This window comes from Coenobita brevimanus, chromosome 111, assembly GCF_032717465.1.
Source record: "Coenobita brevimanus isolate Jiangsu-jjx chromosome 111, ASM3271746v2, whole genome shotgun sequence".
Lineage (NCBI taxonomy): Eukaryota > Metazoa > Arthropoda > Malacostraca > Decapoda > Coenobitidae > Coenobita > Coenobita brevimanus.
The window spans coordinates 34,769,001-34,788,596 of record NC_137064.1 but is presented as its reverse complement, the minus strand read 5'-3'; the positions used below and the strand labels follow the sequence as shown (position 1 = coordinate 34,788,596).

Sequence of the window (19,596 nt, the reverse complement as noted above, 5' to 3'; positions counted from 1 at the left end):
CGCCACCAACCAGAATGGCTCCATAAGCTTAGGCTAAAAACTAAAAGAAAAAATTTACATATACTTATCTGGTGTTAAAGGTTGGAAAAGGAGGAGGAGGCGTGTGTGTGTGTGTGTGTGTGTGTGTGTGTGTGTGTGTGTGTAAGCCAAGACAAGAGCTTGGGTTGGGTGATGGAGTAGTAAAGCTTTACGGTATGAGTATAGACACTCTCCCTCCCTTACACCCATAACCTCAGCCGTCCTTATCTTTTGGCCTCATTCTCTCTCTCCGTTTGTTCTTTTTTTAGCCTCATTCTCGCTTTATTTGTTCTTTTGTTTTAGCCTCTTTGTCTCGCTTTATTTACCACTGCAATATTCTAGCCTGTTAGAGTGGTTAGGCTCTTTGACCTTGAAGGTGTCGGCCCGATAGATCCAGGATTCGAGCAACTGGCGTCTCTTGACCAAGATGTCCATCCACACGATGTGTTGTTGATAGGTAAAATGAATACTTAGGGTAACGCCTGGGAGAGGTAACTCTAGTAACACGGATGATGCAGTGGCCTTGTATCCCAGGTTACTGCGTGATCAACCCGTCACAGGCTTGGGTTACAGAGATGAGCACCTGGCCAAGCACCGGGCGCATTGTAACCAAGCGCCTCATGACGTCAGCCCCACATTTACCTTTACCTGGATACAGAGAGACAGCTAACAGCAACCCCTCTTTTCAGACTCTTATGTGCTGTAATACATTACAGTTACTCTATATTATAGCGACCATTACACACCCTAGACTCTGATTTCAACATTATGTTTTACCTGCAGGATGGCCTCTGACTGGCGGCGAGGCATGCCAAGGTTTGTGACCCACTCCTACACTGCTGACCCCCAAATAACAAGGTGAGTGTGTGTGTGTGTGTGTGTGTGTGTGTGTGTGTGTGTGTGTGTGTGTGTTTTTACCTTCATACCGAATTATATTTTTCCGTCATTGTGCGTTTCTGGGTAAGGCTGTAAAATGCTGTGCCACGTGCCGGAGCCCCACACCGTGAGCCACGTGTTTACAAGTGTAGTGGCTGCCTGTGTGAGTGACCTGAGTGGTGTAGGGGAGGAGGCAGCGTTCTGTGATCATGTTACACACTGTTAAAAGTTAAGTCATTTGCCAGAAACAGTGAAAGGTAATGCAATAATGTATAACTGAGAAGAGATGGAGGAGGAGGAGAAAAGGGAGAAGAAGAAGATGAAATGAAAAAGTTTAAGTAAAAGTAGAGGGGCGGGAAGGAGAATGATGATGATGATGATGATGAGGAGGAGGAGGAGGAAGAGGAGAAGAAGAAGGGAAAAGAGGAAGAGGAAAAGGAAAAAGCAGAGGAGGAGGAGGAGGAGGAGCAGAAGGTTAGAGAGAGAGACAGAGGTGGAAGGATGCTTGTGAAATTCTCATACTGGAAAGCAGGTTTGCATGGAAAAATTATAAGTAAAAATGAACAGCTTAGAATTTCATGGAGGTCAGCCCGGACGAGAGAGAGAGAGAGAGAGAGAGTGAGAGATTCAATGCAGCCAGGTGGAGAATTATTGCATTTGAAATACCCACGCTCGCAAAGCCTTATTTTTTTCCTTTCTTATTTCTTTCACTCAGTCTCCTTCTCACTCGCCTAATTGAACGTGAACTCCAGTGTCTGCCTTGAACTGAATTGATGTTAATTTTATAGACAGGACGCGGACGTGTGAATAATATATTTAATTTTTACCTCTCACTCGCTTTTTGTTTTTCTTGTTACCAGTACACAAAATCTTCAGATCGGTTAGAAATACGACACGGAATATTTTGTTAGACTAAATCGCTGAGGATTAGGCGTTGAGAGATCCCCGGTGTAGCTGGAAATACGGCAGAGAATATTATGCTCCCTTCTCCCAATATTTCATGGTTATATTCACTACTAACTCCTCAAACGGTGAAAATAATCCGGCAGGGACGTAGATGAGCCCCAGTGAGAGAGGCAGACAGACAGGCAGACAGACGGACAGACAGACAGACAGACAGAGACAGAGAAAGACAGACAGACAGACAGACAGACAGAGGGGAAACATTTATACTCACCATAGACTCATAATATTGTAAGGGGTCCAGCAGAGGAAGAACACAAGGACTATGATGAGGGTCATGTGAAGGGTTCGAGTCTTGGTGCGGCCCAGCCACACTCCAAACCGCCTGGAATCACCCCCGTCAACTCCTCCTGCCTCGCGGGAACTCACTGGAGGGGTGAGATGGGGTGGGGGTTATGGTGTGGTTTTAGCATTATCGTTGTCATAATGCCTCCTTGATCATCATCATCATTTCCCACTAATTATCACCATCATAATCACCTTACTATTTCATTTATTGATCACTCGCTTAAAGGCCGCCTTCGACGGCCTTTGCTCGATGTCAAAAGGGCAGAAATGAGTCATACCTTGGGAACCGGTGGCCCGATTACACTGGAAATTGTTTTAATCTTCAAGTTAGAGCATTTTAACGTATTTTAACGATTCCTTGCTCTAACAAAACTTGTACTACTTTGAGCCGTTTTTGCTGTTACGGTAACAAACAAACCAACAAACGTACAGAAATCGGATCATTATAGTACAGATATCATCATCAGTCAGCCTCCCTGTTAATTATCATCATTATCACAGGACAACCCCAAATCGCAAGAAACCTCAACAGCATTCCCAGTAACTCCGTCCACTGTCGCGCGTATTCACCCGTCATTTATGTCGTCAAAGTTGCCTGCCCCGCCTCACGCCAAAGCCACCACCTTCCGCCTCTCTGATAATTATTACGTGTGCAACTTGGCCGGAACACTCAGGCTGCAGCTGTCACCACACTTATCTGACGCTTCGGCTCAACGGTTGGTATAATGAGCTTTGCAGACGTCTGAGCTGGGAGTGGAGTGAGGGAGGTCAGGGCGGTGAAGAAGGTATCGCCAGAAAAGAGGTCACCAGTAAGGATGTATCGCTAAAAAGGCAAATGTCAGCAGTAAATTATGTAATGTCCAAAAGGGAGATGATGTCAGTTAGGTAGATCGCACCAAATAGGAAGATTTTACCAGAAAGATCTCATTTAAAAGGGAGATCTCACCAAAAAGGGAGTCTTACGGAAAAGGGAGCTCACATAATAAACGGAGATCTTACCAAAACTGAAGACCTCGCAGGAAAAGTGGGAAGTCTCAGGAAAAATTAAGATCTCAAAAGCCTAACACCACAAAAGATATCGTCAGTATAGCAGATCGTACCAGGAAGGGAGGCCAGTGGGTTCTTTTACCCTTTAGTGTATATGTATCGCGTGATCAAATTCTCGTGGCCTCAGGTGCTGTGTACTAGCTCTTCCCTTACCATATATTTTTTTCTGCTCATGATCGTTGACCTGAAAAGTGGGTGAATGATTGTGAGAAAGAGGTGGGATGGTGATGATGATGATGGTGATGATGAAGGTAAACTATGTCGATGTTAACTCTTACGCTCAACTGGAAATGAAATTGTTGGCTTAAAGTGAACTAGAATACAAAAATTATCCCTCTCTTGGTAGCGTTAAAGGTTGCACTTGTATAATATCTCCTAGACTCACTCAGCTAAATGAAATAATCTTTATGTTAGCTGAAATATAAAGCTAGAGTTGTCCCAACCATGAGACAGTTAAGGTGTATGATGAAATATTAAAAAAGGGAGACGTAATATTGCACACACACACACACACACACACACACACACACACACACACACACACACACACACACACACACACACACACACACACACACCATCTTTGCGGTAGAGAGCAAGCACGATGGACCCGTAACAGAAGACTATGGTGGCCAGAGGAAGGGCGTACATGGCGACGAAGCCCGCCAGGTTGTACAGGAGTTCATAGGTGGGCGAAGGGAAGCTGTGGAAGGTGACGCATTGCTCGAAGTGACGGTGGATGGGGTGACGCTCCACGTGGAAGATCATGGCCTGGAAGTGGATAGGTGGAGGGTGGATTAGAGAGTGGTAGGTAGAATAGGTTAGGTTAAGTTAGAAGGTAGAGGGTAGATTAGAGTGTGGTAGGTAGAATAGGTTAGATTAAATTAGAAGGTAGAGGGTAGATTAGAGAGTGGTAGATGGAATAGGTTAAGTTAGAAGGTGGAAGGTATAGATTAGAGAGTGGTTGATAGAATAGGTGGGGTTAGATTAAATTAGATTAGAATGTGGAGAGTAGATTAGTAGGTGTTAGGTAGATGGGGTGGCGTTCTGCTTAGAAGATCATGGCCCGGAAGAGAAGAGAGAGGGTAGATTAGAGAGTGTTAGATAGGTTTAAGAGAAGAGAGAGGGTAGATTAGAGAGTGTTAGATAGGTTTAAGAGAAGAGAGAGGGTAGATTAGAGAGTGTTAGATAGGTTTAAGAGAAGAGAGAGGGTAGATTAGAGAGTGTTAGATAGGTTTAAGAGAAGAGAGAGGGTAGATTAGAGAGTGTTAGATAGGTTTAAGAGAAGAGAGAGGGTAGATTAGAGAGTGTTAGATAGGTTTAAGAGAAGAGAGAGGGTAGATTAGAGAGTGTTAGATAGGTTTAGCTTATGTTAGGTGAAGGGAATGAAGTAACAGTAGCGGAGGCTGGGTTTTAAGATGATCTGGGGTGGGGGAAGAGTGAGGTTAAGGAGAGTAAGAAATGGAGGTTAGGTTTGGTTAGGTTAGGGTAGGGAGGAGTGAAATACGAGAAAGAAAATGAAGTCAGGTAGGATAAGGTTATTATGGCCAGGAACAGAGAGGAATTGAGCTGGGGGGTTGAGGGGCAGGGGGGAGATGTGGGGTTCAGCTAGATGAAATACAGGAGGGATTGGGAGCTGTGAGGTGTGTGTGTGTGTGTGTGTGTGTGTGAGAGAGAGAGAGAGAGAGGAGGGTGGTGGTGTTGACAGCAATAATAGATGTGGGTGCCAGAGTTCTGTTCATGTTCTGATACATAGATAACTTCACTGAAAAACAAGAAGGAAGAGTCTCTCTCTCTCTCTCTCTCTCTCTCTCTCTCTCTCTCTCTCTCTCACCGTTAACCCTCTCAGATCAATGACGTATATTTCCACTCAGTTCTTGCCACTGTCAGTCGATTATATTAAACTGAAAATCACTATATTTCTTTAACTTTATGTTGGCCCAAATTTTCGTCTTCTTGCAGCTTTTTCTCCACGTAGCTCACTGGCAGAAAAAGACGCTGCTACTGCTCTACATCCTTTCCATAGCACTTCTTCATGACTAGCGTCGTATTCCTATATTAATCTCTCGTTACAACACAGCAGTAAGGATGGAGAGATGACAGTTTTAGGCCAAGTTAAATAAATAAAGGGGAGGGGGTAATGGCGTCCACGTCTACACCCTGCAGGTCGACAAGCCTAAAAAAAAAAAGAATAAGAAGAAGGAAAAGTAAGGAGAAAGGGAGAGACAGAAAGGAAGAGGGAGGGAAGAAGGAAGGAGGGAAGGAAAGAAGGAGGAGGGCTAAATTGGTATAAAGGAGAGACATTGGTGTGGTGAGAGGGAAAAAGAAACAGGAATATAGATATAGCACACGCAGGAGAGGAGGATGAGGAGGAGGAAGAGGAGGAGGATGAGGAGGAGCGAGAGTAGGAGGAAGAGGAGGAGAAGTAGGGAGGGTTAAATCATTAGGGAAGAGGAAAATGCAGGACGATGAAGATAAGAAAGAGTGAGAAAAGAAAGGATGGGATAGGAAGAAAGAAATGAATGAAGGTAGGGAGGAAAAGAAAGGAAGGCAAGAAGGAAGAGGAAGGAACGTAGGAAGACGGATGGAGAAAAGAAAGATGGAAGATGAGTGAGAAAACAAGAGGAAGAGGGTAGAATGGAGGAAGGAAGATGAAGAAGAAAGGAAAAGGGGAGAAGAAAGAGGAGGGGAGGAACGGAGAAAGAAAGAAACATGATCTAGACAGCAAACCGTGACGTGTATTGGTGTTTCCACGGCAGGGATGAGAGAGAGAGAGAGAGAGAGAGAGAGGAGGGGAGTAATGGGAAAGGAGGAAAGAAAACGTAGGAAAGACAGGAAGGAATATGGAACGAGGGGAAAGGAAGAGAAACAGGAAGGTTTGAAGAAAGACAGGTGAAAGCTGGTAGGAGGATGAAAACAGGAAAAAGAAGAACAGTGAAGGAAGAGGAAGGAATAGGAGGGAAGGAAAGGAGAGAGAGAGAAACTTGATTCCAGCAGCAACCTTTGGCTTATATTGGTGCTTCTGTGGTACGGATGTGGTGCTGAGAGAGAGAGAGAGAGAGAGAGAGAGAGAGAGAGAGAGAGAGAGAGAGATGTGTATATAGTAAAGTTTTAGCAACACTTCGGAAGCACTGGAGGCTAAAAAAAAAAAAAATGCCTGAGAGATGTGGGTGTGTGTGTTGCGAGTGAGACAAATATGCCACTAGCTGGAGAATTCTTGGGTGTTGCGGCAGCGGCTCAGTCAGCGTTACCGATGTGTGTATGTATGTATGTACGTGTGTATGTATGTATATATGTGTGTATGTATGTATGTATGTGCGGCGGGCGTACAACCCACCTGTAAGAGCGAACACAGTCTTACAGCATATGCCTCACACGTTTCTTGGTGTGTGTGTGTGTGTGTGTGTGTGTGTGTGTGTGTGTGTGTGTGTGTGTGTGTGTGTGTGTGTGTGTGTGTGTGTGTGTGTGTGTGTGCTACTCACCTGCGGCAGTGAACACAGTGTGGACGCCAGCCAAGCTCCCCACAACATATGCCTCACACGCCTCTTGGCCTCCATCACCGTCAGGGGCCGAAGCACCGCGTAGTACCTGAGTGGTGGCAGGGGAAGGCGGGGTAAAAATTCGGTCATCGTTAATAATGAAGTCACCATTACCCTTAGTGACTGGTGTTGAAGATCAATCACCCATAAGCACATCATCCTTATAAGAAAGTGAAATAACTAGAGAGAGATGGAAATTTTAGGCCAAGGGAAAATGGACAGGACATAGTTATCCATAAAGCACATCATCATCATCATCATCATCATCATCATCATCATCATCATTAATTCAACAGTCATCCGTTAAACTCAAGCAGCAAAAAGAAAAAGTAAAGAAGAGAAGAAAGAGGAAATGAAAAGAGAAAGACACCTCACCCACCTGTCTATACTAATGGCCACGAGTATGAAGCCGCTGAGGAAGACCCCGAATGTTCTGAAGAAGGCCAGGGCGCGGCAGGCAACGTCACCCGCCCGCCAGGATACCGTCCACGCCCACCCGATCTGCGACAAGAGGAACTAGGTGAGGAGGAGGAAGAAGTAAGAGGAGGAGAGCATAAAAAGGAAAAGCGAGAGTAAGGAGTACGAATCGATTACAGAAGGAGAAAATAAAAAGGAAAAGTGAAAATAAGGAGAAGGAATCGATTACAGAGTCACTTCTTGCCCAGACCTACGGAAAGATTGATTGGGCTGAGACTCTAACTGTGGTTCTTCTCTCCTGCCAAATACAGAAATAGACTGTAGCGAGTTTAACCCCACAAAGATCCGTAACCCATCCTACGCAGTTGATGTCTAAGTGTTGTCAGATTGGAGGGTTGAATTGACTAGTAACCAAGGAGAACTCATTCCATCTTCAGCTCATTGAATATCATGCAACCACGACTTAGTATTCAGAATTTTAGGAGTGGCCTAGTTCCCTCAGGTGAAAGCAAACCAACTATAGTAAAGAAGTACAAGGAATCCTGCCGCTTTGACGAGGCCTCGGTATCATCTCCAGAAGTGGATTGTGATAGAAACGCACGTCAGAGCGGAAAATCACGTCATAAGTCATTGGAATAATATAATATCCATCTCAGAATATTCGGCTGCCTGCTTATGTAAATCGGAGAGAAACGTAAGGGGGGGGGGAGGAAAGAAGGAATGAAGGGAGAGAGAGAGAGAGAGAGAAATGTGGAACGAGGGGAAGGTGAAGTGGAAGGAAACGAGGGGGAAAGGGGTGGAAGGGAGGGAGGGATAGAAGAGTGGAAGGGAGGAGGAGAACGTGGAAGAAGAGTGAGGTGCAAGGGAGAGAATAGGAGAGGAAGGTGAAAGGGAAGGAGGGAAATATGAAAGGGAGGGGTGGAGGGAAGAGAGAGAAGAGGAAAGAAGAGAAGGAGAGAGAGAGAGAGAGAGAGAGAGAGAGCAGGGAAGTGGGGGGAAGAGAAAATAAGGACGAGAGGAAAGGGAAGAGGAGTGACAGGAGAGGTCGAGAAAGGGTCCAGAAGTAATCAAAGTAATCAGTAGAAAAAGTAATTAAAAGTAATCAGAAGAAAGGAGGGGCTTGGTGTGTTGTGGTGTGGAGGCCCTGTCACACCAGCCACGGGGTTTGTGTTGTTTCTTTACTAGTTGATGATTTTATCTGGCTTTAGAGAAGAAGGGGTTCGTCACCATCATCATCATTATTCTTGCTGGCCATTTCTTCCCTTTCATCCCTGCTCCTCCTCTTCCTCCTCCTTCTTGCCATCTGCCCTATTTTCCGCATTCCATCACCGCCACTCCGCCTCCTCCCACTTCCTTAACTGCTCTCTCTCTCTCTCTCTCTCTCTCTCTCTCTCTCTCTCTCTCTCTCTCTCTCTCTCTCTCTCTCTCTCTCTCTCCATTCCCTCCCTCCTTCATTCTTTCCTTCTATCCATCACACTCCCATCTTACTCTTCTTTCATTCTTCCTTCAGTGTTTTTTTTTTTCCATTTTCGTTTCTACCCTTTGTCATTCTCTCCCTTCCTTCTTTCCTCCTTCCTCTCTTTCATCCCCTTCCTTTCTCCCTCCCCTCCTACTCTCTCCACCCCTTCCCTCCTCCTCTCTCTCTCTCTCTCTCTCTCTCTCTCTCTCTCTCTCTCTCTCTCTCTCTCTCTCTCTCATGTTTTTCTTTCTTTAATCACCCTCCTCGGTCGTATATCCTCATGTCTAAATCCCCCTTATTACACTCTCTCTCTCTCTCTCTCTCTCTCTCTCTCTCTCTCTCTCTCTCACCATGTTCTGTATTTTCCCTCCCTTTCTTTAACCCCGTGACCTCTAACCTTTTTTATTTTTCATTCTTCATCTCTATTTCTTCCTTTTTCCTCCCTTCCCTCTCCTCCTCCCTTACCTCTCCCCCTTCCTTACCTCTCCTCCTTCCTTACCTCTCCCCCTTCCTTACCTCTCCTCCTTCCTTACCTCTCCTCCTCCCTTACCTCTCCTCCTCCCTTACCTCTCCTCCTCCCTTTCCTCTCCTCCCTTACCGCCGCCCCCCTTACTTTTCCACCTCTCCCCTTCCTTCCCCTCCCTACCTTAATCTCACTTTTTCGCCCTAATTTCTTTCATTTATTTGTTTAACTTCTTTCCCACCCACCCCATTATTTCTCCTCTTTTTCTCCCTCTCCCTTTCCCTCCCGTCCCTTCGTTACCCTCCCCTCTTGCCCCCCTTCTCTCCACTTTCCCTTCCTTCACCCCGCTGTCTATCTGTCTTTATCTCTCTCTCTATCCATCTATATTTATCTGTCTATCGGTGTATCTATCTATCTGTCCATCTATCTGTCTGTCTATCTATCTATTTATCTGTCTATCTGTTTATCTATCTATCCAGCTGTTATCTGTCTATCTATCTGTATCATCCCTTCCCTGTCTTTATCAGTCAGTCTGTCTCCCTAACTCACCTCGAGCGTACATAAGAGTGTGCACGAATATGAATAGTAGGTCTGCGATGTTGAGGTGCAGAATCATCATTGTTACGTCTATATCTATCTATCTGTCTATCTGTCTATCTATCTGTCTATTTATCTATCTGTCTATCTATCTATCTATCTGTATTTATCTATCTGTCTATCTATCTATCTTTTCCTCCCCCTACTCACCTCCAGCGGCATCAGCAGGAACGTCACTAGTAGGTCTGCGATGGTCAGGTGCAGGATCATCAATGTCACTCTCGACGCGGGGTTACGCCACCCGTGCCTAATAGATACAGAGATGAACACATACAGCGATAGATACATGGATGAAACCGTAGATACATGTACGTCCCTCCAAGATAAGATTAAAGGCGATAACATTAACACTGCCTTGCTTCAGTGACTCCATATGAGCTACGTAAAATACCCATTAGCAGGGATGTAGAGTTCCTCCCATCAGGAGAGGATTAATATACCTCGCGTCCCGAAATAGTTCCCTCATCTTGCCCTTCCTGGAAATGAAACACCGCTTTGCGTCAATTAAGAAGGATCTGCGGGGAATACGTGGGATTATGTTACGTATTTCTTACTCGGAAGGATAAAAAAAAAGAAACAGACGGTGCTGGTGAACATGGAACAAGAAAATAAAATCGTTGTTCTCATCTTTGGAAGCTTCGTCAGGCGTATCCATTCTTTCCTGTTCATTCTTTCTTATTAACAAGCGCTATTAAGTATATCACGGAGCGCCATTTAAAAAGAGAGAGAAAAAACATTATTTACGTAAAGTTCTCGCTTGTCCTTATTTTTGTACGGTGTTTTTTCTGCTTATAATTTTACAGCCTCGTGCTCACAGACTCAAGTGTCAGAGAGTAAAAACAGATCGCTCCTTTTTCCTCCTTTGTAAGTTTCCACCCCGAAAGTTTAAGTGCAATTCCTGGCGAGACCCGACCGGAACCAGAGCTGTTGTTAGGGCCAGTGTAGTGGTGGTAGCGATGTTAGTAGTAGTTGTATTATTATTATTATTATTATTAGTAGTAGTAGTAGTAGTAGTAGTAGCAGTAGCCTCAAGGTCATCTGACACGTGAATCCAGTTGTTTGTAGGCTCAAATTACACCTCTGTAGTCCACCATCCTCCTGTCGGGGATAGGGAGAGTTGAAGGATGTTTGTATAACCGGATAACACCACCAGCCGGCTATCTGTGCCACCACATGAAGGCGTCCCTCTCCAGCACCAGGGGCTGTGTTGGGAGAAGAGACTGTAGCTGTTGTGGTGGTGGGTGTATGGTGCTGTTGCGAAGAGGCTGTTTCGTGTGGTGGCTTCGGTATGACTGAGTGGTGGAGCTGCCTGGTTATACAAACGTCCCTCAGCTCCACCCCCCCCCACCACCCCGTCTCCCAAATGAAGACTGGTGGGCTGCAGGAGAAGGCAGCTTCAACCTTCAGTCCACCGGATTCACGTTCAGATGAGCCTGGGGTTGCTACTGGCACTGTTCCTACTACACAGTGTTAACTCAGAGCCTTCTGTAACACATAATAAAATCGTCTGGTGTTACGTGCATTAAGATATAGTGTGAAGTGTACTTTGTTCCTTTTAACTATGCATAAATTTTCCATCTCACCATCTTGAATGCTGAGCTATAACAAGAGAGTAACTCTAGAATATGGTGCTAATGATGAAGAAGGGCTATTGAAAGGATGTAAAGCTTATCATATTCTGCCACAGACCTACGGGAAATAAGCTGCAAATGAACGAAAATCCCCGCCAGGTTAAAGTGAATGAACTATAGAGGCGCCCATGACTGGTTAACATTTCCCTGCACTTGTCAATAATAAACTACAAAAAGACGAAAATCTTTGCTAAGTTAAGTTGATTGAAATTTAGAGGCGGCCATGACAGGTTAAAATTTCCCTGCAACCAGCCCTGGCTTCGCCAACTTCGCTAACTTTTGCAGCTCCCCCGGCACTAATTACATCACCCAAGAGGCACACCACTCTACTCCACTGCACTGCCCCCCTACCGACACCACTCCGCATACATACACTCTACATGCATTCTATGTACGCTCATACAGTGTACACATATTCTACATACCCTCTACGTACGCTATTAAACCTTACATACATATACTTCACGGCACCGGCCCCTACCTGCACTACTTCATACACATACTGTATACTCTACAACAATCGACGAACGCTCACACATGTTACATAAACTCGACGTACGCTTCTTCACTCAGCATACACTACGACAGTATCCTCTACACCACTCCACATACATACACTACATACACTCCATATACACATTACATACACACTAGGCATGCTCATACACTCAACGTACAGTCGTCATGCACACCAAAACACCGCTGAAAACAAACTCTACATACACTCTGCGTACACTCTACATACACTGCATACATTACATGGTCGCATCTTGTAGCCACTGCAGCCTCCTTTACCCTTGGCTAATTCATGCGAAGTGGTGGTGGTGGTGACTTTCAGGGTTAGGGTAGGTCAAGGCTGTCACTCTGAAAAGTTACGTATGTCGCCCCTTTCGTGGTTAGGTTAGGTCTTGTTAGGTTTAGTTTGTGTAAATATCCATATAATAAGGCAGCTAAACTCAGGCTTCCATGACTCGCTCTGCTGAATAGAATCATCAGGCGTTAATGGTGATAGACTGCAAGAATTGTCCCGGCCATGAGTGGGTTAATGGCTCCAGTATTAACACTCAAGAGTAGTGTTATCAGTACTGTAGGCATCGTAGCTCCGTTTCTTAGCGGTTTATTATCCTTATTGATGCTCAGCACCTCTTGCACGTTATTTATGTCCTTTAAATGTCAACATAGTTTACATTATTAACAAACAAGAGAATAACGAAGCGTAAATACGCAGAATAAATCGCTAAGAGAGAGGTTTTAATAAGTCCCGAAAACGACTTAAAATATCACCCTTATTCTTACCTGGATAAATTTTTGGCGTTTGAATAGAATACTAGAGTTGTTCCAACCATGAATGGACTAATAATGATCTATATTTCCCTTACGTGTCATCACAGCAAATTTCACGCTCGTTTATTTTTACTCCCTCGCTGATGACGGCAGCTAAAAGCCCTTCAGTAGGTTCATTATGTGGGCAAACGATTGTAGACTCTGTGCTTGTCACGATCAAGGGTGTCTGCCTTCCCTGTGTGTGTGTAGTAAGGGGCAGGGTGGGTGTGAGCATGTTTGGAAGGTAAGGGTGGTGGGAAAAGGGGGAAGGGGAGAGGGGTTGGGTTGCAAGGGGAATGGAGGTGGTTGAGAGGGGTTGGGCTGTGGGGAGGGGGATGGTAAGGTGGTTGAGAGCATTTGGATGATAGGGGTTGTGGGACGATTGGGGAGGGGAGAGGGGTTGGGTTGCAGGGGGAATGAAGGTGGTTGAGAGGGGTTGCGAGGGCTGTGGAAAGAGGGGGTAAGGTGGCTGAGAACGTTTGGAAGGTAAGGATGGACGGGGGATGAGGGAGTGAGAGTGTTTGAAATGTGGTGATGGTGGGGTAAGGAGGGGGTGGGGGTGGCAGTAGTAGCAGTAATTGCAACCCCAGGATTATTTGAACGTGAACCCAGTGGACTGCAGGCTGAAGCTGTCCTTGCATAATCCACCATTTCCCTGTCAGCAGATGGGGAGGGAGTTTGTGGGATGTGTATAACTGGGCAGTGGGACCGCCCCGTTATATCAGTGCCACCACACGAAGGCGCCGTCTCCCTCACCGTGTAGGAGGAACGCAAGTGTTTTACCACCCCTCTTGCAGCGCACCATTCTCGTCTTTTATACCTGAAGCGGAATGGCTCAAAATTGCGTGACCTCAGTTGATGGTTGACCTGTAAAGAGGGTAAGGTGAATGACGGGCACGGGTCACCCCCACTCCCCTCTCTTGTGTCAGGTCATGGTGGTCGTGGGTGGTGGTGAGGGAAGAGCGGGTGGTAGTAGTGGTGATGGTGGTGGTAGTGGTGGATGGTGGTTATAGGGGAGGTGATGATAGTGGTTCTGGTATTGGTGGGTTTAGGTGATAGGGATGAAGGTGGTAGTGGTTATGGTAGTCGTGTCTGGAGGTAGTTGAGGTCGTGGCATTGTTGGTAATGGTAGTAGTAGTGGTGATGAGGAGTTAGTGGGTGGTGGTAATAATGACAATGATGATGATGATGATGATAGTGGTGGTGGTGTTGATGTTCTTGTGATGACAGTGGTAGTGAGGGTGTTAATAGTCACAGTGGTCGTGATGGTAGTAATAGTCACAGTGGTAATGGTCGTGATGGTAGTAATAGTCACAGTGGTAATGGCCGTGATGGTAGTAATAGTCACAGTGGTAATGGTTGTGACGATAGTAATAGTCACAGTGGTAATGGTCGTGATGGTAGTAATAGTCACAGTGGTAATGGTCGTGATGGTAGTAATAGTCACAGTGGTAATGGTCGTGATGGTAGTAATAGTCACAGTGGTAATGGTCGTGATGGTAGTAATAGTCACAGTGGTAATGGTCGTGATGGTAGTAATAGTCACAGTGGTAATGGTCGTGATGGTAGTAATAGTCACAGTGGTAATGGTCGTGATGGTAGTAATAGTCACAGTGGTAATGGTCGTGATGGTAGTAATAGTCACAGTGGTAATGGTCGTGATGGTAGTAATAGTCACAGTGGTAATGGTCGTGATGGTAGTAATAGTCACAGTGGTAATGGTCGTGATGGTAGTAATAGTCACAGTGGTAATGGTCGTGATGGTAGTAATAGTCACAGTGGTAATGGTCGTGATGGTAGTAATAGTCACAGTGGTAATGGTCGTGATGGTAGTAATAGTCACAGTGGTAATGGTCGTGATGGTAGTAATAGTCACAGTGGTAATGGTCGTGATGGTAGTAATAGTCACAGTGGTAATGGTCGTGATGGTAGTAATAGTCACAGAGGTAATGGTCGTGATGGTAGTAATAGTCACAGTGGTAATGGTCGTGATGGTAGTAATAGTCACAGTGGTAATGGTCGTGATGGTAGTAATAGTCACAGTGGTAATGGTCGTGATGGTAGTAATAGTCACAGTGGTAATGGTCGTGATGGTAGTGTTGGTAGTGATGATGATGGTTACTCAAGTGCTTAACCAGATGAAACTTTCCCACTGATCTCCGGAATATTAAGCAGTTGTCTCTTACGTCAGCCGAATAATTAGATCAGTTTAAGAAGCCTTCATTAGATTAAGATAGAATTTCGAGGAGATGTAAAGAAAGTTATAACCGCAGCAGTACGAAACAAGATTTGGACTCATTACAATTAATTTCGATTAGGTTAACAAGATATAATGAGGTTTCGGTGAAGTTTCGAGGAGTAAAGGAACTTCTGATTGTAACACACACACACACACACACACACACACACACACACACACACACACACACACACACACACACACACACACACACACACACACACACATACATACTTGGCTGCAGTGGAAGATAAAAGGTTTCGTTCTGATTGGTGTTGTATGATCATTTAACGTTTTGATTTTATGATTTTAACATGAATATCGTGATTTTGTTATTTTTAGTGATTAATGTATGATTTAGTGTAATGGTTATACTCTGCACTTGACCTAAAACTGTCATCTGTGCAATTTGAAGGCTGAGCTGTAGCAACCTTAGAATATGATGATACTCACGAAGTGCTATGGAAAGGATGTAGAGCCATAAGGTTGTCTCTTTCTGTAACCGAACTACGTGAGACAAATTGCAAACCGACGAAAATCCGAGTCAAGCGTAAAGGGCGAAAATCTGGCCCAAGTTAACCCATTGGCGGCCAGCGTCCAATATGATGGTCGGAACTGGGCATTTTCAACATATGATAAAGAAGGGAACCCCTGGGTAGGGACCTATGAGCTTGGCGACTATGAGTCGATAGGCTGAGGGCGGTACGCTTAGTACCCGTCCAGCATAATCCCTCGCACAGGAACTCTAACCACTAATGGGTTAAGGTAAAACAGCAATAAGAATGGTGTTTATTAACCCCTTTGCTACCAGGGGTAGTTTTCGCTCCGAATTAAATCTTGGAGCGGTTGAGAAAAATAAATACTGAAAGACGTCATAATACTCCACGGGTTAAGACAAAGACAGTTTCCTCTGCTCTGAATTTTACCCAAGTCCTGGAGAGCAGAGATTTTTACCGCGTTATTTCTCTTGGCAGTTTCAGAAGTAAGAAATGGACGCAAATCCGGATGCGGGTAATTGAATATTTCACGTTTGGTCAAGTTTGACAAGAACCAACCAGGGCTTTTATGGAAGCCTTCGCGTTTACGTTGGTGTTTTTGGAATATCTGACTAGTTATCTGTTTATCTATCTGTCCATCTGTGTATCTATTTATCTGTCAGTCTATCTGTTTATCTATCTGTCTGCCTGTCTGTGCCTGTCTTTTTATCTGTCAATGTAGAGTATTGTAAAATCTGATTCGGACAGAGATTGAAGTTGTTATCATTACTATCAGCAGCAGCAACTTCGTCGTCATCATCATCATCATCATCACCCCAATTCCCACTCAAAAATGGGGTCAGTAGGAGGAAGCTGCATAAGCACGAAAAAGGAAAAATAAGTAGAAGAACCAGCAATAGACTGGACGGCAAAATGGGCCACACGGCCATTCATTCATCATTTAAGCGCAAAAAAAATCGTCACAATCAAAAATCGCAAAAACTATCCACACATTCTCTCTCTCTCTCTCTCTCTCTCTCTCTCTCTCTCTCTCTCTCTCTCTCTCTCTCTCTCTCTCTCTCTCTCTCGTGTCCTTTAATACATCTGAGCAGAATCGTCTGGTATTAGCGAGAATATATTGCCAAAGAAACTAACGTTGTGATGAGGCTAATGGTAAATAGGTTAAAATAGGGTGTATCTAACCTCTCCAGTTCGAAGAATTATGTCTGTCTTTTGCCACATAAAACTGTTTAATTTAGCAAAACCATTAAAGAAATTAGTAAATAAATTGAGCAGAAATTGTGTTCGGTGGCTGGAGTGTTAACCGCATCAGTTCCTGGTTCAGCACCCTCAATTGACATGACTCGCAGGGACGACCTCTGACCTCTGCCGGCCCTTGGGGTTCACATTCGGAAAAAAGAAATAAATAGCTGCCCCCACCCCAGCCGTATCCACCACCCCAGTACATCCCAAAACGTGTGCTTTTTCTTTGGACACATCGCAGACACACTCCAGATGCATCTCAGACAATCATCTCATAGACACCCCCCCCCCCCCGCCAGTTGATGCGACACAAATCGATGGAAGTGAACGTGTGACGTCCATTAAATTCTATGGTTGCAGCTTGTCAGATTTAATCCTTTAGACAGTGAGTGAATGGCAAGAGTTAGGGACACATAGTGGGTTTGGCCCACAGGTACTCTTAGTCTTGCATGTGCAACTGGTCAGCTCTGCAGCTCTCTTCTTTAATGTGTCTTTCCCTCTGCCTGTGACCTCTAACCCTTTCAACACAATGGATCCAGGCATTTCGAAGTGAACGAATCTTGGTTTTGCCGTGAAAGTTGTTTCATATTCTTCGGAAGAGATCAATTGTGTTGGCCTTCAACCATGGGCTGGTTGGAGTTCTATTTGTGAATATAGACCCAGACTTATTCCCCCAGCACCATCCCAGCACCCCCCCCCCCACACACACAAACCTAGCTCCTCCCCTCCCCTCCCCCCGCCCCACTACTTCCTCTTGTCTAAGAAAACGCGAAACTAAAATTTATCGCACACTCCCTGGCCCAGCGGTCAGAGAGTTTGGTGGACTGATTGCTCAGCGTGATTGCGTGGAGGTGATTAGCGCTGGAGGCACTGCGGAGTTAACCCATTGTCTGCCGAGGGTGTCTTTGAACTGAATAATTGTCTCTTGTAGATGGAATAAATTGCAGAGCTTTTATTTCATGGCCAGGACATTAGGAAAGATTTGTTTGTTTTTACTGTGATGCGTTTCTCTTTGACTGAATAAATCGCTTGAAGGTATCCTGAATGCGGTACAAAATTTATTAGTAGACAAAGATTTGACTTTGAAAAACACTATCATCACAGACACCATGATGACAGTCGTTTTTAATCACACGACCGACAGACGATTTTACTGAGGTGTACAGTTGCAGGCAGTAGGTAAGGCCCTACATATCCTTTCAGTTCGAAAAGTGTCTCCGAATCTGAATTATATCGTCAGTAGATACATAGCGAGGACAGAATATAAGACAGCCTCGTAATGAAAGGATTTAACGAGCAACGAGACACACCGAGGACTTTCACATTAAATTATAACTTAAGTGCATTAGTTTTTTTTCTTTTTCTTTTGTTACCATATGGCGATTTTATTCACCTTGCGAAGCGTCCTCCTCAGCATAAGAGTTAAAACTTTAGATTATCGTCTTTAGTGTAAGTGTATCGTAATGTTTTACCGCCTTCGGAGCAGGTAGATAATGTATTTGCTCATGGCCCTCTCTATGTCGGCAGGATGAACTAGACGAGAGTGTAGTTCAAGCAAGGAGAGCGGCTGGGCATTGAGCACATGTAGCAGGTAATGACATAATGACTGGGAGTAAAAGAAAGTGTTACATGATCGTATATTACCTCAGACACCAACGTACTGTATATTAGTGATGCGTGGGCGAGGCGTGAAGGACAAGTCGAGAGCGAGGGGTGACAAGACGTGATTATATTTGAAGACTGTGATGCAGGGGGTGATATGGTAGGAAACAGACATTGTAAAGGTGATTGGGCCAAGTAAATGTACAGTAGATGGAGATGGAGAGAGAGACTATTTTTTTTCCTTAATGCTGCGTCTGTTAGCGAAGTCAGACGCTCATTTCCAGGGATCTGTAGTTAAGCTAGCACACCACACCACCACACTCCACCACACCACCACACTCCACCACGCCACATCACACCACCACAGTTGATCCATAATATTATCCCGCAATCAACAGAGGCGGTGACCACATTGACCCTCACACACGTAGAAGAGAGAGAGAGAGAGAGAGAGAGAGAGAGAGAGAGAGAGAGCAGATATATGTGTGTGTGTGTGTGTGTGTGTGTGTAGGTAGGTAGATAGAATACATCTCTCTCTCTCTCTCTCTCTCTCTCTCTCTCTCTCTCTCTCTCTCTCTCTCTCTCACACACACACACACACACACACACACACACACACACACACACACACACACACACACACACACACACACAGGAATTCAATCATGTTATCTGATCCTGACCCTTAGACACTGATTCTTCCGTAATTAAATTTGGTTCAAACCAGATTATCCTGTTAGCTCTAGAAGTCTTGCTGTCAGTTAGGAGAGAGAGAGAGAGAGAACTGCTACCAAGACAGTTTTATATATTCCACAATCCCTCAATTCTTTCTTATCTTTCGTTTTCTCTTTCTTTTTTTTTTTACAGCTCGCGTTGGGGAAACTGCCAAATTTTAATAGACAGTTTTTTCTTAAGTTTATCATGGACTGAATGCAAAAAAATAAATAGGTAAGTAAATAAATGACTAACAAAGTAAAAATGGAGCGTTGAAAAATAGGCCAACGAGAATTTTCTGCCGGATAAGCTTTTGAACGCTCGCTTGAATAGAGTCGTGTGTGTGTGTGTGTGTGTGTGTGTGTGTGTGTGTGTGTGTGTGTGTGTGTGTGTGTGTGTGTGTAAACTGGTGTGTGAGGTGGTGCGTGTGGATTTTGTTTTTTTGGCAGAGATATTTTAAGTCGAGGTAAATACAAGACAGTGATAAAGTATAGTATGAAAAATAAATCGCTAAGAAAAGGATGCTGCGGAGCCTCCTAAGTCACTAACGAGCCCTAGCATCGGATATCCCAGCACAGGAACAATAGACCAACTTCTGCACCGGGACTGTACCTCAGATAATAATAGCTCGACTCCTTTCAAACTCCCGCACGAGTATCTTAACTGGGTATCTTCCCTTGC

The 19,596-nt window shown here is 44.7% G+C and overlaps 1 protein-coding gene across 1 annotated transcript in view; it reads right to left on the bottom strand.

Annotated features, from left to right (window-relative positions):
• LOC145417866 (uncharacterized) overlaps positions 1–19,596 on the bottom strand; it is a 35,927-nt gene that overhangs the window by 11,621 nt on the left and 4,710 nt on the right. Inside the window, exons 2-6 of the mRNA XM_080286484.1 lie at positions 9,818–9,914; positions 7,111–7,232; positions 6,675–6,780; positions 3,771–3,963; positions 2,072–2,225 (exon numbers count right to left, since the gene is read on the bottom strand). Coding sequence (XP_080142610.1) covers positions 2,072–2,225; positions 3,771–3,963; positions 6,675–6,780; positions 7,111–7,232; positions 9,818–9,914 — 672 coding nt within the window. The remainder of the gene's footprint in view (positions 1–2,071; positions 2,226–3,770; positions 3,964–6,674; positions 6,781–7,110; positions 7,233–9,817; positions 9,915–19,596) is intronic.